Genomic DNA, 26,594 nt, shown 5'->3' with positions numbered 1-26,594 from the left:
GGCTAGCTTTGGTGTTGTGGGAGGTCATGTTGGTGATGTTCTCAACGTATGACCAAACGAAGTAGTCCAGCGGGTTCAGGTTGAAGGAGGAGGGGGCCAGTGAGAGAAGCGTACGAAGTCGTAGCACTCTTTCTGAAGCCTGGGTCTCTTTGGACCTGTGGGCAAGTGCAGAGTCCTGCTGCCACCTGATTGCACCAGGGGATCGCCACACTCTTCAGCACATCCAGGTACACTCTGGTGTTGACTTTCAAGCTGACGTTGAAGATGTGAGGTGGTATGATGTGGCTCTTACTTGAAACCACTCCAAAGACCATAACCGTGGCCACAAAACTTTGTTGTCATCACCGTTGGTACATTCCTGTTATTCGTGGCAATCCAGCGATGCATTTTGCGGGAGCTGAAATTGGTCCTGTTGTCATAACTTGGATCGGTAGAGAGCACGAGTTGTACAGTGGCGCATCTCCGATCTCTCTCCTTGAACATTGTGTCACTTTCAGACATGATAGAAGGTTCCTATCACTCTTGGGATTTGTACACAATTTGCCAACTAGTAGATGGTCTGCAATATAAAAATAAAACCGGTTTTCATCAAACGGAAATGGAATCAGGTCATCTTTTCTAGGGCGATAAATTTATTGTTCCACTCTGCACAATGATCTAATGTGTGTAACTGTGTTCAATTTCAAGGTAAAAACCTCTCTTTAAAATTGTAGGTTTTTAAAATCCCATAAATTCTTGTGAACTGGTAATGTTTTTTGTGGTTATACCACAGTAAATGTTTACATGACCTGCATCAAATTGAATAAACTTAATTTCTATAAATGGTGTAATGCTTATTGTGTATGGTATAATCACATTGACACACCAGTTCCCGTTGGATCACAGTTAAGCAACGTTGAACCTGGTCAGTATTAAATGAGTGACCATTTGCGACTTCCAAGTGTGTATATGCTCTCCGCTTATCTCGGCATTGTTTCCAGTCGTCTTGGACTTCTCCTTGTTACTAGACTCAAACAATCGGCACGATTAAGGAGAGGTTTGGTTGGAGATTGCAGAATCCTTGCCGCGCAGTTGCTCCTACGGGGGTATCCTTTGTCTTTCGAGACTGAACAGAGGCATCGAATGCTTATTGTGAAATTTATTCGTAATTGTTATAGTTATTTCTTGAAAATATTTTTCCATCTGTTAGTCCATCTTATATTAACTCACTGCAATGTTAAAATACAAAATAAAATTTGTTAATACTGATTTTTATTAAAATAGTTAATTTTAATAAGGGGAGTTAATCACTTATAATTTTTAGCACTTCTATTTTTTAATAGCGAAAGTTGAAATATTGAACTTCAAGTAAAACCAATGGTATCTACTTATTGTCATGTCACAGTAATGATCATACCCAAGAATTACAAAAAAAAAACGATAAGGTAGAAAATTAATTATTAACAAAAAATAGTTTTCAAAAACAATTACAAAAAATTGAATTTTGCTAAAAAAAAAAAAAAAAAAAGAAACCGGAGAGTGTGAATCATAACAAAAAGGAGGTAATTATTTTCTGAAAACTTTGCAAATCTTAGGTCAATTAAGCAAAACTCAATTTTTGCTAAATGTCTTTGAAAACTCTTTCAATTAATAAATTTTCTAGCCTATTGTTTTATTTTTTTATTACTGCAACATGACAACAATTGTATCTCCTCAATGTGAATGCCCCCAACAAACATGACTAGTAGCAAAATTCTACCCCTTCACTGTAGAAGTCTCCAGATGCCAGTAACTTTAAACTATAATAGTTTCTTTCTCTGAACTGCTTGCCGTGGGATTTCTCTCCCTGCTCTCTTGATTGTACTAACATGCAGAAATTTAAATGCAATATGAACAAACATCTTACTGCCCAGCTTCCCACTTAGGATGCCTCCTATAAATCTATCCCTAAGTCCAAGTGGCAAGTTTGCAGTGAATAAAAGTAACAAAAGAAAAAACTACTGTTGAATACGTGACGGGGCAACGAAGGAAAATATCAGATGTATGCACAAACACACACAATGACAGTGAGCTGGCCAATTCCAGATATATAACCACAGTTATATGACCAACAATAGAATGCTACACACTAATCAGGATACAACCTTCTAATTTGTCTGCTGTTGTGTCACTACATTTATAACCTTTAAACCCCCCTTAATACATCCCTCTCATATGGTATGACAATTAAGCATTCTTACAATCAGTTGTTTGTTCCTAAACTCACATGGATCAATTAATAAATTTCCCCTAAAAAGATCAAGCATTCAGATCAGCCTAGTCTGGCAAAAGGCCATTCGATACATGACAATGAATTTAATGTTAAAAGTCAGCTGTAGCTTGTTGAGATTTGTGAAGACGTTTACCTGTGTGTTCGTTATGGCCTGCTTTAATTTGTCTTCTGAAACGCTATAGTGTTGAGCCGATCCATATTGTTCGATCAAATAGATTGGATATTTCAGACCGCATTGTTTGAGCCGGAACTAAAAAGGCAATAAAAGAAAAAAAAAAAAGACGTAAAATATAATCAAAGAAAACCAAAAACACAATTTTAAGTTAATACATATACAATCATTTATGAAAATCATTTTCTTTAATAACCTAAAACTTTTCTTTATTTCCGAAACATACATAGACACACTCATGTGTGTAATATATATAGAGAACATGGCTTACTATAAACATTGTCTTGAAACAGGTGTAAACAACTATATTTCTGTGCATGTTGTTTGGAACTTTATTTGAAAAATAATTTAAATCTTTTCTCTCTCTCTCTCTCTATATATATATATATCTTCAAATCCTCTGGCCTTGATGGAGGGGAGAATAAAACTTGCTGCTATGGTTTCAAATGATCTGAAACAGCAAGGGGAGACTTGATTCCAAATATTTATCATGTTATATCTCCCTTCTTTTGGAAATAGGGAACGATTATGAATATTTCCAGTATCAAATAATCCTTATACATTGTGAAATTTACCAGAGAGGAGATATAACATATGATAAATATTTGGAATCAAGTCTCCCCTTTCATCAGTTAGTAAAGGAACCAGATGAATAATTGACCAAAACGTCATGACACAACAACTATAAATAAATAAACAACAACTGCAAATAAATAAATATACAAATTACTCATATCAAAGGATTCCAATAAAAAACAATACAACATTCAGTACAGACCCGACAATGGAAGACCAGATAAGAACTAAAAAACTTGGATTTATAAAATCAAAAAATCCAACCTTGGTAGCCCTTTGGGGCCCTTGGCACAATGGATAGAGGCGTTAAATATCTGCAGTTCCAGGTGAGCATTGTCTGAAGACAGTGGTTTTGATCCTACTCAAAGCTGGTCAGAGAATTAATTGGCCAAAACGTGGTGAGATGACAACAACTATGGAAGGCAGTAATTACTGAGGATACAGCTTAGCGACTTAGTATTCCTATCCAATAGTAGTTAATTACCTGGTGGAGGCCAGAGGAACAGTTGGCCAAAACGTCAACTATGAAGATGAGGATAACAGTTTGCAAATAAATAAATATACAATTTACTCATCTTATAGGATTCCAATAATAAAATAAAATCTGAATAGTATAGAGAGTTTGATGATATGATCACCATGAAAGAATAGATGAGAATTCTTGACTTAGTAGGTGTAGAACAGTAGAGGTATCAAGGTCAGTTGGCACGAGAAGACCAAGAAAAACATGAGAGGTATAACTATGTGGAAAGATGGATAGCAGAATATGGAGTAGGTGTAAGGAACTTCTACCGTTACTAACTAGTTGAATGTTAAAACTTGCCACCAAGGGAAGATTCTATCAGACATGTGTATGCAGTATCATGAAGTATAGATATGAAACCCAACCAATGAGGATTAAGGATAGTTGTTGCATATGGGAATAAGATGGATGTGCGAGACTTAATGACAGATTTAAATTTAATAGCCTAAGAGGAAGCTAAAAAAGCTCAATAGTATAGAGAGATGTATGTAGGAAAGAAGACTTTGATAGTATGGCCACGTTGAAAGAATGGATGAGAGTTATTGAGTTATAAAATGTAGAACAGTTGAGGTGGCAGTGTCAGTTAGCAGTGAAAGACTAAGGAAAACATGAGAAGTACAGCTGTGTTAATGGATGAGAGCCTTTGGGTCAGTCGGTGTGGGACAGTTGAGGAAGCAGGTCCAGTTCACAGGGAAAGGCCAACAAAAACATGGAAGGACAAACTTGAGAGAAAGAGGGATAAATAAAGACCTGGCCAGAGATAGATTACCTTGGAAGTCAATTTGTAAAAACCATGCAACATTTAAACAAGATGTTAAACTGATGACGATATAAATTACCTTTTGAAACCTTTGTACAGAAATGTGATTGCTTTTTTAGATGTAGTTTTGTGGCATGTCAGTTTTATACTTTTAAGGGAAAAAAAAAACATAATAGTTCTTTGCACAAATGTAAATGATTTGTGAAATCCAAGAGAATCCATGTGACATTCAAAAACAAATTTTTGATCCAAATTAATTCCTAAATTTGATATTTTTAATTTCTTTTTTTTTCTATCAAAATCTTTACCTTTTGTTCTCGGAATCTTCCATCTGTGATACTTTTGGAAAGATCATCCATACGTTTACGTTCCACAATATGATTCAACACAAGTTCCCGAGGCTTGGTCGGACCTGGAGAGAAATGGGATGTAAACAAAGACAATTATAATGATTATATCATTTCATGGAGACATATCAATTAATCAATATAAAAAGAAAAAAACAAAGAAAACAAAGTCAAAATAATGCAACAAAAAAAAAAAAAAAAAAAAAAAAAAACAGATCAGTTTGTTTTCTTACCATGAGTACTGAAGACTCGTTCCTGGGCAATCCACAAAAAATCTCCAACATGTAATTTCCGTAAATTACATTTCACACCATTTTTTATTAATTCTGGAAGAATGATTTTATCGTTTGTAGAGCTGGAAACAAAAAGGAAATTTACTTTTTTAAAAGATAAAATGTTTTATTTTAAAACGCACATCTCATTTTCCACAAGAGACGAATGCTAAGAAAATACATGTGTGCATTTCAAATTATATTTTACTACATTTAACAAGATGACAAAAAACTAATCATCTCTCTGACCAACATTATGAATTTAGGCAATCTTGTTTTACTCCATATATTTTAATGGTCATCCCTGACTGTATATACTATGCACAGGATAAAGCAAGGGAAGCCAAGGCTATAGCTCTTAATATATCTAAAGCCTTTAACAAAGTTTGGTATGAAGGGTTACTAATAAAAATTAAATCATACTGTATTACTAGATAAATGCTAAATATAATTAGATCCTTCTTAGACAAGTTAAAAAAACAGGTTGTCTTTGATGGACGTACATCCAAAAAGCATAATATTAATGTGGGAGTACCTCAGGGATCGATGCTTGAATTTCTCTTATTCCTGATATTCATAAATGACCTATTTGATAACATTGTCTGAGATGGGTATATTTGCTGATGATACAATGCTCTATAATAGGCATGAAAAAAAAAAAAAAAAAAAAAAAAATTTAATATACACATATCTAAGAATTCTTAGAAAATGGCCTACTATCCATAGTGGAATGGAGCCACAAATAGATGGTAACATTTAATGCTACTAAGACTAAGCTTCTTTCCTTTAACAATTATATTAATCCTTCTCAACCACCGATTGCGATGACTAATAACACCATACCTAAGAACTCTTCCTTCAAACTCCTCAGTTTAATATTCACGAGAAACATGAACTGAAACAAATATGCTGAGCATATAGCAAAGGCTGCTGCAAAGAAGGTGGGTTCCCTCTACCGTGCTAGAAAATTACTCATACCCAAGAGTATCTTGTATCTCTACAAAGCCACCATTTGCCCATGCATGGAGTATTGTTGTCACATCTGGACTGGTGCATCCATCACTAGTCCCTCTCGCTTAGACAGGGTCCAAAAAAAGAGTCTTGAATCTAATAGGTCCTGCACTATCAACTAAGCTCCAACCCCTGTCCCATCACCACAATGTTGCGTCCTTATGCTTCTTTTACAAATATTTTAATGGACTCTGATGAACTCATAGCATTTGTGCCTCCTTGATGTATATACCCGCCTGACAAAACCATTTAGTAACAAAATGTAGCAGAATTGGCAATAACCGAAATGGGGAGAAATAAAGAGCTTACCTCGGATACATGTGTTGTGCTGCGGGCCGAGTGGAAGAGAGTTCCAAAATGGCGTCCATGGGTTTTTATTAGCATTGACCCCATGCAATTCTCACAGAATCGCGTGTGCTCTCGCGCAATTATGCAAATATATAAAGGCAGGATGCTGGGAAGCAGTCACGCAGTGTCCTGCAGATTGTGTGTAGTTGGTTCTGGCGGTTGGATTGTTCTTTGTGACAAACTACGAATCTGCGAGAAGCGAGTTTTCTTCTGCCTTTTTTTTCTGTCTCCTTCTTTCTCTACGGTCATTACAGCCAAGAAATCCCTCTCTTCTAGAGGTGGACTGTGTAGGGCAAAACTGACTATTTTCTATCTTTGTTCCTGATTTTTGCCTACTACATTTTGCTACACAAAATCCCACCCCTTCACTGTAGAGAAGTTAGGTAACTTTCAGTGAAGTCTCTCTTACTGTTTTAGTTGGCAAAATTTCAATCAGAAGACGTGTCTGTTGTCTTTCCCCAAGAATTTGGTAAATGACAGACGTGAGTGTTTGATGTAGCAAGATGGGCTATCCAGCTCTGTATCTCTCTCTAACACATGCATGCATGCTTTGATGAACTCCTAGCACTTCTGCCCTCTCGGCATACATACACCTGATTAATCAGGCAAAATCCCTCACCTTCACTGTTGAGGTCTCTAGATGCCGGAAAGCCTTCTACTCTAATAATTTCTTCCCTCAGACTGCTAAATTTTTTAATCTTCTCCCTATGCAGAAGTTTAAATGTAATGTGAACAAACATCTTGCTGTTCAACTCCCCACAGTCATCTGTTAAACAAGCAATATGCCTTGTTTGGGAGTGAAGAAGAGTAAAAATTAAAAAAAAAGTTTACTCTCTTGTGTTTTCTGTCTTTAAACATTTTGTAAATAAATAAAAAAAAAAAACAGTGTTGCAGTAAGTTTTGTCAACAGACGAAAAGCAACCTGAGTTCAAAGTGATAATCCTTGCAACCTCTTTCTCATAGAAGAGGTATTGCGAGTTTGTCTCTACTCTATCATCATTTTCATGGCAAGTGCTCGACTGAGCTCCAATCTATGGCCCCCCCCCCGCCAGACTTTCACAAGAAACATCCATCTAGCAGAAAACTATCACTATTTTCCCCCACTCTTTATCTGTGCCTAAACCTAAACGTAGATTCCATGAACAAAATTTCTTTCTTAGAACTGCACGCCTGTGGAACTGCCTTCTGTTTGCCTGCTTTCCAGCTGACTACAATATGGTTGTCTTCAAATCTAACGTAAACAAGATTTGATGAGCCGTTCCATATAAGTTAACAAATTTACGATTACTATATTGTCCAATTTCTACGGTACACTATTAAACCCTTATCCTCGAGTGGCCTCGTGGCCTTGATAAGTGGCGATGCCTTTGTAAAAAAAAAAAAATGTCAAGCTGCGATCATTTCATAGTGATCTTCATAGACAAAAGAGAGGAACAATGAGAGAGCCTATTAAGAGTAAAACTGTGTAAATTGCACATTTCTTAACAGATATTAACAAGTCTTCTCTATTGAAACTAAGGGATTCTTCTCCCAGAATCCCCTCACCTTCATATAGATGATGTCACTGGTGGCACCCAATGCACCTGATTAAAGGAAGTGCCGAGGTGGACAACTCTAGTTATCACTTGCAACGGTCAAAGCAGACATGGGACTCGTATCTGGTCCTCGTGTTTTTGGTGCCCGATGCTGAAATCACGAATGGCTTGATCATGATGCTGACTTTGCTGTTGATCATCGAGGGTGGACAGTCTTGATGTGCAATGTGCAATGAGCTGCTTCAACCAACCTCGGGTGAACTCCACTACAAGTACAAGAATTGACATCACTTCTCTTTCATATTTTCACTTTTGTTCTCCAAGTTCATTTCGTGATCAAATCAGAGGAAAAATAATTATGCCCAATGTCCAAATTCATAAACTCTGTCTCCAAGTATGTCAAGCTATAAAATTATGGAGTGAAACATATACTAGCAGGCCGCCTGGAATTGCCCGGTCATAAAATATGCTTAAATATAATATTTTGATAAATGCAGATTTCCTATTTATTATTAAATTATATTGAACCAAACATATAGTAATGATTTTAAAAGTTTGTAAAAAGATGACTCATGTGCCACCACCAAGAATTGAAACCAAAACGTTTAAATTACAATTTATTTTTTTATTTGATGTTAATGACTGACCTATGAAGACATGTTTGCTGTAAGACTAAAAATTAAAATATGAACCAATAGCTACTATGTTACGCATGCATATTTGTAATGTCGTTGTTTGGTTTTCACCTGGCAAATTTCATTTTTTTTTAATTTTCACTTTTGTACTGATTTTCCCTGGCTAAAACCCACATATAAAGTTTTGTATGGGTTCAAATATTCTATACATTAAGTTTCAAGTCTGTAGACCAAAAACTGACAGGGTTGTTTGGTAGGCAACATCTTTTAAACAAAAATATATACGCATACATAAACATATATAGAAAAATGTTTTTGTTTACTATAACCTTTTTACACAAATATTACGCACGTATAAATCATGTAGAATATCTGCATGAATATAATTACACGTAATAATTAACTAAAGATGATCACCCAATAAGAAAAACGAAAAAACTAATAAGGAGTTAATTAAAACGAATGTTTAAAAGAATATGCACATTAGCTAGATCTTTTGTTAGTGAATGCAATTCCACGACCCATATATAATAAAGTTGTATTTTCTTTTTTAAATAAATAAAAAAAAAGATTTTTAATATGAATATCAATACACACACAAAAAATAATAATTTATAGGAGTATAGATAGATTACATAGCATAAATAATATCAATTAGTCTGAACTCAAAAATAATATAAACTAGACTACCCGTGACCCATTGGGTCAGTATGTTATATTAGCTATGGAATTAATGTTTGAGCGTGACACTTGTGACGTAAAGAAAATAGTTTATTGTGACATAACAGAAACATTTATATGAAAGTATATTAAAGTGAAAAAAGAATATAGATAGATTTCTAGGAGTCATTCTGTTTATAATTTTTTATTTTTGAAAAAAAACAAAAAAAAAACAAGAGCCATTGAATTATAAGTGGTTTGCCATACTTATCTGAACAGATACCATAATACTAAAAGTTAAATTCAAATTTTGATATATCTTTTAATTTAAACGCGAAAAAAAAAACAATTGGGATGCTGAAAACATACACGGTAAAACAATACGTTTTATTGTCGCATTGATTATTTGTTTATGTACACATGCGCACCTGGAAGTCGTAAACCGGATGTTGGGTTACAACACCTGTTACAAGGTCACTTGAGTTTTATAATTATATAGATTAGTCTAAACTTAATATATTTGTTAAAAAAAATAAAAAATGAAAAAAATATCAAAAAAATAAAACTAAAAACAAACTAACCTTCCATAGAATTCACAGTTATCAACACAGAGAACGATATCAAATGTGCCAGGTTGTAGTGTGAAATCGACGGGAGTTATTTCATCAGTTTGGAGAGCATCATTGAGTATAATATCCTTTGTTATCACTGATGGATCTCTTTTCTGGCTCTTCTCTTTATCTAATCGATCACTAAGGGATAAAAAAAACAATTAAGAAATGATGAAATTAAAACATACCACTCATATATATATATATATATATATATATATATATATATATATATATATATACTAGCATGGGTACCCAGCATTACCTGGGTTGACATGAAGTTCCGTTTGAAACACGCCTGCTTTACTAATCATTTTCATCATGGGTAACATGGATACCCCCCACAACAATTTCAAAAACTAAAGAACGGATAAAAACATGTAAATGTAATCCCCCTCCCAAAGTATCTGATACCTTCTCCACCAGATATTTTGGCAGAAGGGATCACTGTCCTAAGAAAACTCACGATTTTGTGAACCTAAAAAAAATAACGTTTATAAACATTAATGCGTGCATTTATTTTTTATTTTGGTAAACGTGTAGTTTAGTGGTGTAAATTATTTGCCAGACAAAAAGAAATATAAAAACTATTTATTTTTATATAAAACACATTGTCAGACCCAAAGGTTGAAATAAAACCAGAAAACAAATTTCATTTTTATTATTTTTTTATCATTTATATTTATTATTCGAGGCCGCTATATTAATTTTAAAATTTGGCCTTTCTAAGGTTTGGCGGATTGGCCTTTTAAGCTCTTTCATGAACTATGTTTTTAGCCGCCATTTTTTTTTTTTGTAATAAAAGAGCATAAAAAAGGCCAAATTTCGCCTTAAAAAGACCAATCTGCCAAACCTAAAAAAGGCCAAATTTTAAACATGTAAGGCGTGCATATTTAGTCTAATAAAAAAATAATAAAAAAACATAAAAATGAATTTTTTTTTGTCTTATTTCAGCCTTTAGGTCTAATAATGTTTCATATAAACATAGTTTTTATTGTCTGTCAAATAATTTACACCGCTAAACTACACATTTACCTTTATTTTTTGTAAGGACACTTCTTTTACTGTTTTTTTTTAGGAGGGGAGGGCTTTTCGATTTGCTTTTTATTTGTCGTTTTATGTTCCCCCCAAAAAATTGAAGTTGTAATATTTTGGGGGTTGTTTTGCTTATTAAATTGTTAGGTGAAAGTAGAGAATGGTCTAATAAAAATAATTAAATTTATCGTTATTTTATGTTTCCAATGTAATTCAATGCAATTTAGAATAACAAAAAGCTCTTGTAATGTGTGCTGCTGATAATAAGATTCCTACCTTAGCAATTTATCAATGGTGACTTGTTCAAAAAATTGTCCTGTTACTGAGTCCATTTGAAGAAATTACCAAAGAAGCAAGTCACAGTACTTCAACCATATTGATAATACCTACAATTTTAGTTTTGAGGTTATTTCTTTAAAAACCTATCCAATCTAATTCTTATATTTCTGACTTAAGTGTATAAAAATAATTATATTAATAAAAAATATTAATATAATAAAAATATTAACAAAATAATATTAATAAAAATATTAACACTAATAATATTAAAAAGATATTAACAATAATAATATTAAAAAAATATTAGCAATAATAATATTAAAAATATTAGCAATAATAATATTAAAAAATATTAACAATAATAATATTAAAAAATATTAACAATAATAATATTAAAAAATATTAACAATAATAATATTAAAAAATATTAACAATAATCATATTAATGAAAAATATTAGCAATAATGATATTATTAAAAAATATTAATAATATTAATGAAAAATATTAGCAATAATAATATTAATAAAAAATATTAACAATAATAATATTATTAAAAAATATTGGCAATAATAATATTATTAAAAAATATTGACAATAATAATATTATTAAAAAATATTGGCAATAATAATATTATTAAAAAATATTAACAATAATAATATTATTAAAAAATATTGGCAATAATAATATTATTAAAAAATATTAACAATAATAATATTATTAAAAAATATTAACAATAATAATATTATTAAAAAATATTGGCAATAATAATATTATTAAAAAATATTAACAATAATAATATTATTAAAAAATATTGGCAATAATAATATTATTAAAAAATATTAACAATAATAATATTATTAAAAAATATTAACAATAATAATATTATTAAAAAATATTGGCAATAATAATATTATTAAAAAATATTGGCAATAATAATATTATTAAAAAATATTAACAATAATAATATTATTAAAAAATATTAACAATAATAATATTATTAAAAAATATTAACAATAATAATATTATTAAAAAATATTGGCAATAATAATATTATTAAAAAATATTAACAATAATAATATTATTAAAAAATATTAACAATAATAATATTATTAAAAAATATTGGCAATAATAATATTATTAAAAAATATTGGCAATAATAATATTATTAAAAAATATTGGCAATAATAATATTATTAAAAAATATTGGCAATAATAATATTATTAAAAAATATTAACAATAATAATATTATTAAAAAATATTAACAATAATAATATTATTAAAAAATATTAACAATAATAATATTATTAAAAAATATTGGCAATAATAATATTATTAAAAAATATTGGCAATAATAATATTATTAAAAAATATTGGCAATAATAATATTATTAAAAAATATTGGCAATAATAATATTATTAAAAAATATTAACAATAATAATATTATTAAAAAATATTAACAATAATAATATTATTAAAAAATATTGGCAATAATAATATTATTAAAAAATATTGGCAATAATAATATTATTAAAAAATATTGGCAATAATAATATTATTAAAAAATATTGGCAATAATAATATTATTAAAAAATATTAACAATAATAATATTATTAAAAAATATTGGCAATAATAATATTATTAAAAAATATTGGCAATAATAATATTATTAAAAAATATTAACAATAATAATATTATTAAAAAATATTAACAATAATAATATTATTAAAAAATATTGGCAATAATAATATTATTAAAAAATATTGGCAATAATAATATTATTAAAAAATATTGGCAATAATAATATTATTAAAAAATATTAGCAATAATAATATTAATAAAAAATATTAACAATAATAATATTATTAAAAAATATTGGCAATAATAATATTATTAAAAAATATTGACAATAATAATATTATTAAAAAATATTGGCAATAATAATATTATTAAAAAATATTGGCAATAATAATATTATTAAAAAATATTAACAATAATAATATTATTAAAAAATATTGGCAATAATAATATTATTAAAAAATATTAACAATAATAATATTATTAAAAAATATTAACAATAATAATATTATTAAAAAATATTGACAATAATAATATTATTAAAAAATATTGGCAATAATAATATTATTAAAAAATATTGACAATAATAATATTATTAAAAAATATTGACAATAATAATATTATTAAAACATATTGGCAATAATAATATTATTAAAAAATATTGGCAATAATAATATTATTAAAAAATATTGGCAATAATAATATTATTAAAAAATATTAACAATAATAATATTATTAAAAAATATTGGCAATAGTAATATTATTAAAAAATATTGGCAATAATAATATTATTAAAAAATATTGGCAATAATAATATTATTAAAAAATATTAACAATAATAATATTATTAAAAAATATTGGCAATAATAATATTATTAAAAAATATTGGCAATAATAATATTATTAAAAAATATTGGCAATAATAATATTATTAAAAAATATTAACAATAATAATATTATTAAAAAATATTGGCAATAATAATATTATTAAAAAATATTGGCAATAATAATATTATTAAAAAATATTGGCAATAATAATATTATTAAAAAATATTAACAATAATAATATTATTAAAAAATATTGGCAATAATAATATTTTTAAAAAATATTGGCAATAATAATATTATTAAAAAATATTGGCAATAATAATATTATTAAAAAATATTAACAATAATAATATTATTAAAAAATATTAACAATAATAATATTATTAAAAAATATTAACAATAATAATATTATTAAAAAATATTGGCAATAATAATATTATTAAAAAATATTGGCAATAATAATATTATTAAAAAATATTGGCAATAATAATATTATTAAAAAATATTAACAATAATAATATTATTAAAAAATATTGGCAATAATAATATTATTAAAAAATATTGGCAATAATAATATTATTAAAACATATTGACAATAATAATATTATTAAAAAATATTGGCAATAATAATATTATTAAAACATATTGACAATAATAATATTATTAAAAAATATTGGCAATAATAATATTATTAAAAAATATTAACAATAATAATATTATTAAAAAATATTAGCAATAATAATATTATTAAAACATATTGACAATAATAATATTATTAAAAAATATTGGCAATAATAATATTATTAAAAAATATTAACAATAATAATATTATTAAAAAATATTGGCAATAATAATATTATTAAAAAATATTGGCAATAATAATATTATTAAAAAATATTGGCAATAATAATATTATTAAAAAATATTAACAATAATAATATTATTAAAAAATATTGGCAATAATAATATTATTAAAAAATATTAACAATAATTATATTATTAAAAAATATTGGCAATAATAATATTATTAAAAAATATTGGCAATAATAATATTATTAAAAAATATTGGCAATAATAATATTATTAAAAAATATTAACAATAATAATATTATTAAAAAATATTAACAATAATAATATTATTAAAAAATATTGGCAATAATAATATTATTAAAAAATATTGGCAATAATAATATTATTAAAAAATATTGGCAATAATAATATTATTAAAAAATATTAACAATAATAATATTATTAAAAAATATTGGCAATAATAATATTATTAAAAAATATTGGCAATAATAATATTATTAAAAAATATTAACAATAATAATATTATTAAAAAATATTGGCAATAATAATATTATTAAAAAATATTGGCAATAATAATATTATTAAAAAATATTGGCAATAATAATATTATTAAAAAATATTAACAATAATAATATTATTAAAAAATATTGGCAATAATAATATTATTAAAAAATATTAACAATAATAATATTATTAAAAAATATTGGCAATAATAATATTATTAAAAAATATTGGCAATAATAATATTATTAAAAAATATTGGCAATAATAATATTATTAAAAAATATTGGCAATAATAATATTATTAAAAAATATTGACAATAATAATATTATTAAAAAATATTGGCAATAATAATATTATTAAAAAATATTGGCAATAATAATATTATTAAAAAATATTGGCAATAATAATATTATTAAAAAATATTAACAATAATAATATTATTAAAAAATATTAACAATAATAATATTATTAAAAAATATTGGCAATAATAATATTATTAAAAAATATTGGCAATAATAATATTATTAAAAAATATTGGCAATAATAATATTATTAAAAAATATTGGCAATAATAATATTATTAAAAAATATTGGCAATAATAATATTATTAAAAAATATTGGCAATAATAATATTATTAAAAAATATTAACAATAATAATATTATTAAAAAATATTAACAATAATAATATTATTAAAAAATATTGGCAATAATAATATTATTAAAAAATATTGGCAATAATAATATTATTAAAAAATATTGGCAATAATAATATTATTAAAAAATATTGGCAATAATAATATTATTAAGAAATATTGGCAATAATAATATTATTAAAAAATATTAACAATAATAATATTATTAAAAAATATTGGCAATAATAATATTATTAAAAAATATTGGCAATAATAATATTATTAAAAAATATTAACAATAATAATATTATTAAAAAATATTGGCAATAATAATATTATTAAAAAATATTAACAATAATAATATTATTAAAAAATATTAACAATAATAATATTATTAAAAAATATTGGCAATAATAATATTATTAAAAAATATTGACAATAATAATATTATTAAAAAATATTGGCAATAATAATATTATTAAAAAATATTAACAATAATAATATTAAGAAAAAATATTAAGAAAAATAATTCTAAGAAAATTAAAATCACAAAATTCCAAGTTAATTATGCCCCCTCCCTCCAATTTGTAGCATCAGCATCGACTGACACCACACCAAATACTCACGTAGGTTTCAGGAGAATGAAAAGACAGCGGATGAAAAGCACTAAGCAGACCTCTACTGGATGAGTGTGAAACAGGAAGCGATCTGGAGGCTTGTTGATATCAAAATTCCAGTGAAGACCGATGGTTGTTGCTAACGAGAAGTCAAGGGTAAGTGACTGTTGCGATGACGCAAAGTCATTTGCAAAGGTTATCGAAAGAGGTGGAGAGTACTGGAAATTTGGGAGGACTTATTGTCATCCAGATTCCAGGGAACATCACCGGTTGTTGTCATTCAGTAATCTGATTATAACCTGTGTAAGAACTTCTAGTGATCACAAATAATAATCTATAATACGAAAGGCAGTTGTCTCTATGTATGTTTGTATGTATGTCCACCTAAAAGTTAAAAAATGACAAAATAAATATTCACAAAGTTGGTATATATCTTGATTGGTGTTGCCCTGGATAAATAATATCTAAAATTTAGAAAAAAAATATTCATATTGGGACCTTAAACTAACACAGATTTCATTTGAAGCGGTGGGGTGGTTTTCCAGGTAGATTATGCAAAAGCTAAAAGGAAGTAACTGAGTTACTAATCAAGGAATTAATTCCTTCATGCGAACTCATTCCTCCAACGATCTAAAAAAACAAGTTGTTTGCATGTGTATGTCCAGAGAGAGAGGAATAGACTGGGCAGAGGAGAAAAAGTGGTTGGGAAGTTGTAGGGGAAAACAAGGGAGAAGGAGGGGGAGGGAGAAATAGATACAACTTTTAATAGAAATATATTATATTTTTTTCATTAAACAACCCCGGGCAGCCCTGCCAGTAATGAAGAAAAGAAAAAGAAATTTCACCTTTGTATTTGTCTTGTCGTTGCTAAATGTACTCACCTTGATGGTTTTAATCCAGTTCCAATCCGAGCGATTAATCCTGTTTGGAATGGAAGAATGGGATCTGAATTAGTTGGAGCCGATTCTGACTGAATGCTATTTATTGATCTAAGAGAAGCCAGATTTGTATAGATATTAGTTTCATTCGGAGGTTCCAGGTTTTCTAGCTTTTGAGCCAATTCTCGCCCAGCATCAGTCAAAGAGTACCTAAAATTAGAACACCATTTTTATTTCACCAAATATGATCTATGTATATCAAAGTCAATGTTTGTTTGTGTGTTATAAAAATCGGTATGTTAACAGAACATTCAAATCAGTTTCAATAATGGTTTAATTTTTCATGGAATTTAAAGACATCATTGAAAGTTTTTTTGGATTTCCTCTGGAGTCACTTGGGGCAATTATCAGTTAAGTCGATAAAATAATTGGAATGTGAATTAGAATTTGTAAGTTAGAGATAAAATAGAAAGTAGATTTAAAAAAATTTTTTTTAAATAAGCATATACTTATTCAAAAATTAAAATCAACTTAGCTTTGAAAATGTCTCCATCAGGTATGAAATCAGTTTGTGTTTTTTTCTTTTTCTGTGGCATAACATCATTAGAAAACCAAATTTTTAAATGATGATTTTTTTTTTTTTAAATGTTCCAATCATGAGTATTAGAAAAAAAGGTTTACTTCTCTTTCCCCCAATAAATAATTCTCTTTTTGCCCACTCCTCCTATCCCCCCCCACCAAAACAAAACAAATCCCTGATCGACTGGCCAATGCAATTCTTTTACCAATCAGCAAGCACCCTATTTTATTGGGTTAAATTCGAAAAATCTCTATTCTCCCCTTATTTGAATGGGAAGCTGTCCAGTCAACAAATAAGGAAATTTCTCTTCCTTAATTTGAATATGTCTAATTCTTAACACTGTTAGGGCCATCTATTTTCTTGGACATTTTAAATCACATTTTATTATAGTTGGACTTCTAAAGCTGCAAACACAATCAGTTTTTTCTTTATTATTGTTTAATTTAATAATTCAATACATATATTATCCTTATCTCAGTGTTGTGTCCTCTGTACCCTAGTGAGAACTGAATTACTCCTTTGCTAAATCATTTTAGGATTGCACGTGACTTGCATGAAATGAATTAGAGGATTTTTTTTTTCTTCAGTGTAAATGTTTTGCAAATTTAAATTAGAATTTCTAAGTTAATGGAAATGTATTGGAACACAAAGAAATGAAATTCGTTTAGGAAAATGGATTGTCTTCATTTAAACAAAATATATCAGGGTCCTCTTCTATGAGTGAGAAATTTACTTTCACCATGACTAATGTTTGTGCAAAATTTAAAAAAAAAATTCACAGCATGGTTATTAAGAAAAGTGCAAACAAACAAACGGATGAACGAGAGTGAATTACTAGGTCCAACCCCTCCTTTATCGAGGGACCAAAAAGGTTTAATCAGTTAAATAATTATTCTTATTGGAATTTTTATGATTTAAAATAAACAAGCCACATGTGCGTGTTCCCCCTCTGGTGCTGTATGTGAGATGACGCCACAAAATATATTGAAGAAATGATGAATGTGAGAAGTGTGAAGGGCCAACGTTGCCTTCACATTTTCGCCAAGTTTCAGAAAAATCGGATGGAGCAAAACTCCATAGTTTTGATAGTAAGATTAAAGTTGGGCCATTTTAAAGCTAAATGCATTAAGTTTTTTGTAAGCTATTGATCTTTTTATTTCCTTTTCAGATCCAGTAATAGCATTCACTCAACCAGAAAAAGCGTTTTGTGTGCTTGAATTTGCAAAAACTTAATCAATAGACGCTTGTTTAACATGCATTTTGTAAAAAAGATCTCACACCCTGCGATATTTTTTGTGGAGACTTGTGAAAGGACTGGTCTATGTACCGCCCATTTCAAGAGACGTGGATGAGCTGAGGGCCCAAATAACAGAAGCTGTTACAACCACTGACAATGCAATGCTGGGATGCGTTTGATAAGAATTGGACTATCGTCTTGTATGTCACGTGATCAATGGTGCTCACATTGAAATCTTGGAATATTCCATGAAAATCTTGAGCTTTCTGAATAAATCAGATGCATTTTTATATCCATTAATAATCTTCGAGATATTCAATGTCAAAATGTGCCCAAAATTCAAAGGCAAACAACTCAATTCAACTACAGAGATTTTATTTGTATTCAAAATAATTAAAACTTTAAATTTCTTAGTTAAAAAAAAAATCTTGATCAATGTATGTGATTTTTAAAATATGACATCTTTGTTTCATGATAAGTACATGCATCGAGATTTTTCTGTATTTTTGTTTTTATTAATTAAATCGAATTCCAAATAAGAACCCAATTTTGTAAGTGTTATAAAACTTTTTCATGCAAAAAAAAAAAAAAAAATATATATATATATATATATATATATAAACAGTTTTAGTTTATGCATTTTATTTTTTATGGAAATATGTTTGCTTGACTTTTGAACCAGGATAAATATTACTTTTTGAAAATATTTTTATACAAAAAACTTTTTCGCAGAAAGAATAAACTTGAAACATTTTTTTTATACAAAAATGTTTTAATGGAATTGAATAAATTTTAAAGAAAAGAAATGAACAAGTTAAAACATTTACGGTCAAGACTAAGCATTTGCTACGTTTACTGACTCCTGATATCAAAAACTAAAGATCTATCCAAAATATTGGGAAAATTTTTATTGATTAAGAGAACAAACTGGAAAAAAAATTTCATGTAAAAATTTAACAGGTTTAAAAGAAAAAAAAAAAAATTACCTTTTTTTTTTTAGATCCTTAGAAGAAAATATAGTTAGAAGATAATTATATATTGCTTGTATTATCAAGAAAAAAATTTCATTTAAAAATTATTTGAAAACGGGTGCATTTTTAACTTAAAATCACATGTGAATTAGTAATTACATACACTTTCAACAAAAATAAACCTTCACAGTATTTTCCCAGACAAAAAATACTCCGTTTTCATTGTATGCATCTAAATTTAAAATAATTTTTTACCTTTCAGAAAATAAAATATAGTCACTTTTGGACCAGTTTTATAAATTCCTCCGTAATTTCTTTGAAAACTGAAACAGAAAGTCACCATCCTTCATAATAGACAGTACTGTATGTTCATAACCATAGGACTTCAGGATTTTTAGTGGAGAGGCCTACTATTTATCAAAGCCACGGCTCAACAATGGTTCGGACATAATTTGGTACCAGAAGAGGCAAGACCAAATAGGGACACAGATATTACACTTTGATCCAAGACCTATTTTGGTTGTGCCTGCCACATAATTTCTGCTGCTTTATTCTCCAATTTTTTTCAGGTAATAAACATTATTAAAACAAACTAATTTGTGCAAAGAAGAAAATAAAAAAAATGATCGAAAACTACACTTACTTTGCTGGACTGCTTTCTTTTATAATTAAACATTTCTTGATTAGATTCCCCATGGAAGACCAGGCTGTATAATGAGATCCAGGTGCTGGCTAAAATAATGGAAATATATTTTTACTTATCTAAATGCTTACTTTATGTCCAACTTACATAGAAAACTGATCCACCTCTTTTAAAAATTAAACAAGAAAAGTTTTTCTAAAACATGTTTATAATCTGATGTTCAATACAATTTATATAGTAATCTACAGATTTATATATGAAAGCGAAAAAAACAAAAAAATTTTAGAGGGTGATTAGAGTTATTTGAAACGTGTGTGCATGTTTAGTTAGGTTGGTTTTGTTTTACAGCATATCAACCCTTTTCGGGTTATTTAATGCCGAATCCAGTTATTTTGTAGAAGGTTTTTATTCTTCAAACGTTTTTGTATCTTCAATCACCAGTTTGTGTTTGGTTTAGTTGTTTTATAGTAGATTTTATCGTTTTTGTTCCCTACCTTGCAGAACATGAGTTTTGCGATGGGAGAGGGAAAAAGGTTACAGTATTAATATTTGGTACATTTTAAGTCAGGGAATCAGTCAAGAAGTGTGTGTGTTGGAGGGGGGTGGGAGCAGTGTTTTGTTTTTGGTTTTGCAGAACATAATTAAGTTTTGCAAAAGGAAGTAGAAAAACAAAAATCAATGTTAGGTGCATTTCGTCTCAGGAAGCCAATATCTTCAAACAGCCTGATCTGGTAGCACCAGGGATGCATGTGAGTGTAAGGGAAAAAATATGATAGAAAGGAGGAATGGCTAACAAAGTATTAATGATAAAAGTAATCAGAACAATGAATGTTGTTGTGTCTTAAGCTTATTTTCTTGCTACAAACAGCAATGTCTGATTTCTTTGATGTCACAATTCTCTCAAAAGGGAAGTCACTCTGTTCCTTAGAATTCTAGAGTTCAGTATATTTAAGTTATCTCCCTTGAATTGGTTACAAAAAAAAAAAAAAATAATAATTTTTTTTTTTAAATATGAAGTAGAAAAAGACTTGCACTACAAGTGGGTGAGTTGAAATCGAGGCTAGACTTTTTCTGGTTTAAATTTTACACCATTTGTTGAATATTGGTATCCCAGAAAATGCTGAACTACCTAATTGAAGCAAAATTGGTTGCAACTGTCAATGTTTAATTAATAAAAAATATTTTCTTTTTAACAAAAAGGACTGTATTGAGAAAAATGTTTCAACAGCAAAAAGAATGTGTGGCGGGACATATTTACAGTTAGATATTTATAATGAACTAGCAGTGATACCTGGCGTTGCCCGGGTGTGGTGAGGTGTGTGTAAATCAAAACAAAATGGAAAATAAAGAATAAGCGAACGATGTTAAATATTATTAAAAAAACAAAAAAAAAACAGCGAACGTGATGCAAAATAAACATATTTTTCATCGTCAACTGACAATTTCATTAATCATTATCCTTAAATAGCATGTTCGCCTTTATAAGCAGCGACTCATCTATATGCCTATAAAAGTGAGAATGTGTGTATATGTGTGTGTGAGGACATTCTCAATCTATACACTCAACGCATTCTGGATCTACAGACTTGAAATTTGGTATATAGGATATTCAGACATGCGGAACTTTTTAAACTGTTATCATCCAGAAAAATGCGCTGCTAAGGGGTCAAAATTGAAAAATTGGTACAGGGGTGGAGGTTATTGAATTTTTATCTGTTTGCTAATTGTTCCACATGACAGATTCATCATGTTAAAAATAAGTAGGTTTGAAAACACTTTTTAAAGATTGTGTCAAGTTGTCCTAATGGTTATCATACTTGACTCGCTGTCTTTAAGTTTTGGTTTCGATCTTAGCCCAAGTACTTTTCTTTCTTTTTTTTTTTATACAAGAAATGAACGGTTTAAAAAAAAACATAATACTCGCATGCACATGTCTCAGTTTCTGTATTAATTAAAATATAATATTTATACGTATTTTACGACCTGGGCAATGCCGGGCGACTTGCTAGTTAGTATATAAAATCTGGTTGGAGAGCCACCATCTCGTTCTGCGAAAGAGTTTTAATTTGCAGCAAAATCCAACTCCTTCACCTGGGAGGTTTCTAGATGCCGAAATATTTTCTTCAAGACTTTGGTAGATTTTAGAAGCATCCTGGAAATTAGCAACTCAGATGCCTAAGAAGAAAACAAAAGGAATGAAAATCAACCTCTACTTGAAAACTTGTAATATTTTTTTTTTCTTTTGTTTCTCGGGCCACTTGTCTTTTGAATTCCCTTCCCGCTTTTTGTGCCCCACCCCAACCCCACCCGGATCATACCAACATTTAAATGTAACTTGAACATCTTAGATCCCAAATGCTCATTTAGGTTGCCAAATTTGGCACCTATTATTTCAGTGGTAATATGCCTTATTTGAGATGAACAAAATAAAACAAAACAATTTTAATAAAAATAATTATAAAAAAAACCCAAAAAAAAAACGTGTTGCTCGAAAGGACAAAACAGGATCCTTCAACGTTTGTAATATCTCAAAAATCTCGAAATAAGGTCACAAGAGAAAGGTTTAAAACCAAATTTAGATGAACAGAAATTAAAAATTGACTTACAGTTTTGAAAGATTTATCACATAAATCTTGAGCTTCTGTCACCAAATTTGCTTTGGTCATGTGACTCTGCAAGGAAAGAAAAAAAAAATTGTTATTCCATAAAGTGCCATCATCATCTTCATAACATGTTTCACATGCAGGCAATGCACTGAATGGCTTCTAGAAATTGACTTCCGAACTAACCTATCTCTAAGGTTTTTATTTATCCCGCTTTCTCACAAATCCGTCCTTATCACTTGCTCCCATGTTTTCCTTAGCTCTCCCCTGCCAATTGATCCTGCCACCTCAACTGTTCTACAAATCAAAGTGAAATTTATCGGTACAATCCTAAAAGATGTTCAAATTTGCATTCATGTATGTTGCTAAAAAACAGAATTTCATAAACAACAAACTTTGACCAAACCTCTTTGACACAAATCATACACATGTTTTTTCACCAATGACAGAAATTCTAGAGTTTTCCAGACATTTCTTGTTTTTTGATAAGTGGTGATTCATGAGCAAAAAATTAAAAAAAATAAATAAAACTAAAAAACAACTAATTCTTCATATTTTGGGTATTTTATTTTCATGAAGTTTGCATTAAAATAAAATTAATCCAGTGAATAGCAAAATAGTTGATGAATCTTTAATTTAAACCTTAAAATTGGGGGGGGGGGGATACACTTTATCTTTCTAAGTTGAATAAATAACAGGAGAGAAAACAGGAATTGTTAAGATGAGTATTATTTAAATTATTCTACTGCTCTTATCTTGAGTGAAATTATCGCAACGTTTTGATTGATCTTATCTCCGACCTTCTTCAGGTATATTTTTTCAAACTCAGGAATCTTTCCTTTGAACTCTAGGAATTTGCATGGAATTTCAGAATAGAACGCTTTATTCAATCCATGGGGATAGCATACTTTTGTTCAATCAGTCATTACTGGGTAGAAGTCTTAAGTAATTCGCATTAGCATTTTTTGAGTGTCACTTGCACTGAAGATTGAACCTTCAACCTCTAGAAGAATGTAACTTTACAACTTTACCAAATACTTTATCCACTACATCATGGGTTCTGGTGTTGATCTTTTGTTTAAAATAATACGAATAATCAATACTCAAAGATTCAGAAATATAATGCCATTAACCCTTTACCCCCAAATTGTACTTTCAAAAGAAAGTGGGCGATGCCCTTTTCTTTTCCCTGCAACCTCTCTCCCATAGGAGAGACATTGCAAGCCTGTCTTTGTTTTATCGTTACTACCATGGCAGGTGCTCGTCTGAACTCCAATCTCTGCCCCCCCCCCGCCAATCTTTCATGATAAACACTCACCTAGCTGAAACCACTGTCAAAAATTTTCCCCACTCCTTATCTGTGCCAAAATCAAAACGTAGATTCCATGAACAAAGCTTCTTTCTTAGAAGTGCACGCCTGTGAAACTCTGTTCTGGTTGTCTGTTTCCCACCTGACTACAACCTGGATGTCTTCAAGTCCAATGTAAACAAATTCCTGATGAACCGCCTCCTTAAGTAAGACACTTTATCAAATCTCCAACACTAACATACTGTACACACAATAACCCTTATCCCCGAGTGGCTTCTGGGCCTTGATAAGTGGTGACTACCTTGTAAAAAAAAAAAAAAAAAAAAAAAAAACATCTGTATAGGTAATATTTCTTAACCCTATGGCTTGTCAGCCCAACCAGTCCTCAAAGTGCAGGCCTATGCATGGTTCAACAAGTGAAGGAAGGGTTTGTTTATGTTTGTGCATTAGTTGCACACTAACTTCCATCATGTGTCGGCTTCATGATTAAAAAATTTATTGAATCAAAAAAATTCTGCTGGTAAAGGATTAAGATGCGTCCATTTAATCTACATCTTTGGTAATGAAAATTTAATTTCAAACTTAAGCATGACAGAATAACATTTCAAAATTCTGTTTGACAAACCAAAGAAAATGCTACTGCTATGATCGAGAAAGAAAACGAGTGGCATTTGTCTTGTTTTTGTTAAATTTTCCTACCTATCTGTTAGTATGTATGGCGAATGAACCCTTTTTCGGGGTCAACAGCCAACTAGCACCGTGCTTGTATGTATGTGTGTGTTGGAGTGGAGAAGGCTCCCTTAAGCCATGGTGAAGGCATCCTTTCTAGGAGAAGCAAATCTCTGATTTAAAAAAAAACAAAGCGAGATACCAGTACCCACATTAAGCTGGTCTGCACTTTAACTTGTTGCTGGCTATCTTGCTCTTGCTTGTTGCTGGATCTCAACATTTTGAACCGAAAGAGAGACTTAGCTGTCGTACAAAGCTAAGACTGTAACATTATCTGTGTATAGATACTCCCTCAGGCATTTGTCTATAAAAATGGTCCTGTGGCGATGGAAGTAATTTTTGGGCTCATGGACTTTAAGTGTATGAGGGAGTGGCATTCGTCTGACAAGATGTTGAAATCATCATCATCATGTATGTATGTATGCATCAATATTAGACAAGGAGGTGTAATGTGTTCATTACAGTTTAAACCTCTCTCGGACCCCCACGCCGTCTGGTACCATAAAAAAGGAACAAACAAAAGTTTTTTAAAAATCGGACTCGCCTTCTTTTTTCTGTTTTAGCAAAAGGCATTTATCACCATTACTTTCCAAACAATGCCTGCCCCTTGCTTTTCTAACTGTTCATTTTGTCTGCCGTGAAATTAACAACACCTTGTCATCTCAACACCAGCTTAAAAGTCTCTCGCTATCACCATGGGACCATACATCCATCTCACCCAGCACACATATTTTTCTTTTGCCGACCATAGCCACCCATTCCTCGTCTTCGATTTTATATGTCCATCTTTTTCAACTGCACTTTTCTTCTCTCTACCACGTGGTGTCCTTTTTTTCTTGCTGCGCCAGTTCGCGCATACTTCCTAATTTGCATATGTGCTTTTTTTCGGCTACTACTGCTAATATCTTTACAAGTCAGCTATCTTACAGCTCCTGCTAATATTTTCCCACACGCTCATATGCACTCTTTTACAGAAGTATTCAGAAATTAGAATAAGCAAAAATAAGAATTTTCCATTAGAAGTTAGGCTGATGTGTTCAGAAAATGATGTAATAACAGGAAGTTTCCATGGCAAAGAAACCAGTAATATCGCTTGGATGTTGAAGGTTGAATCTTTTTCAGGTTCACATCTGTGAGAGATGACCAGAAGATATTAATATTATGTAAAGAGATTAAATAATTATTAATATTATGTCATACCAGCATATGCATATTTTTAAAAAGAAATGCACACAATGAACAGTATAGCATATTAATGTGTTAGTGTTTATTAATTGCTTTAACTATTACAGCATGATGAAGAAGAAAGAAATTAGGACTATGACAACGAATCTGGACAAAAATAGAAAGGAAAAGAGGAGGATACTATGGGTGACAATGAATACAAGTTTACTAGCATGTTTCTGATGAACTCATTGCACTTGTGCCCCCTCAACATATATATTCCTGACAAACCTGCTTAGCAATAAAATCACACCCCTTCAAATGTTAAATGTCAGAAAGCTTTCTACTTTAATAGTTTCTTCCCTCAAACAGCTAGACTTTAGAATTCCCTGACTGTATTGATATGCAAAAGTTCAAATGTAACATAAACCAACATCTTTCTCATCTGCCCTAAACATGGTCCCAAGTAGTAGCTCCTTATGTTGAAGTGG

The 26,594-nt window shown here is 29.3% G+C and overlaps 1 protein-coding gene across 3 annotated transcripts in view; it reads right to left on the bottom strand.

Annotated features, from left to right (window-relative positions):
• Window positions 1-26,594, bottom strand: part of LOC145243929 (structure-specific endonuclease subunit MUS81-like) — a 69,466-nt gene that overhangs the window by 20,447 nt on the left and 22,425 nt on the right. For all 3 annotated transcript variants that reach the window (XM_080107053.1, XM_080107054.1, XM_080107055.1), the window contains exons 7-13: window positions 22,905-22,970; window positions 20,299-20,387; window positions 16,871-17,077; window positions 9,672-9,842; window positions 4,863-4,984; window positions 4,591-4,694; window positions 2,385-2,501 (exon numbers count right to left, since the gene is read on the bottom strand). In XM_080107053.1, the coding sequence (XP_079963179.1) occupies window positions 2,385-2,501; window positions 4,591-4,694; window positions 4,863-4,984; window positions 9,672-9,842; window positions 16,871-17,077; window positions 20,299-20,387; window positions 22,905-22,970 (876 nt within the window). The remainder of the gene's footprint in view (window positions 1-2,384; window positions 2,502-4,590; window positions 4,695-4,862; window positions 4,985-9,671; window positions 9,843-16,870; window positions 17,078-20,298; window positions 20,388-22,904; window positions 22,971-26,594) is intronic.

The sequence above is a fragment of the Euprymna scolopes genome, chromosome 22 (assembly GCF_053919585.1).
Source record: "Euprymna scolopes isolate OS-2025 chromosome 22, ASM5391958v1, whole genome shotgun sequence".
Lineage (NCBI taxonomy): Eukaryota > Metazoa > Mollusca > Cephalopoda > Sepiida > Sepiolidae > Euprymna > Euprymna scolopes.
This window is presented reverse-complemented; position numbering and strand designations above follow the sequence as displayed.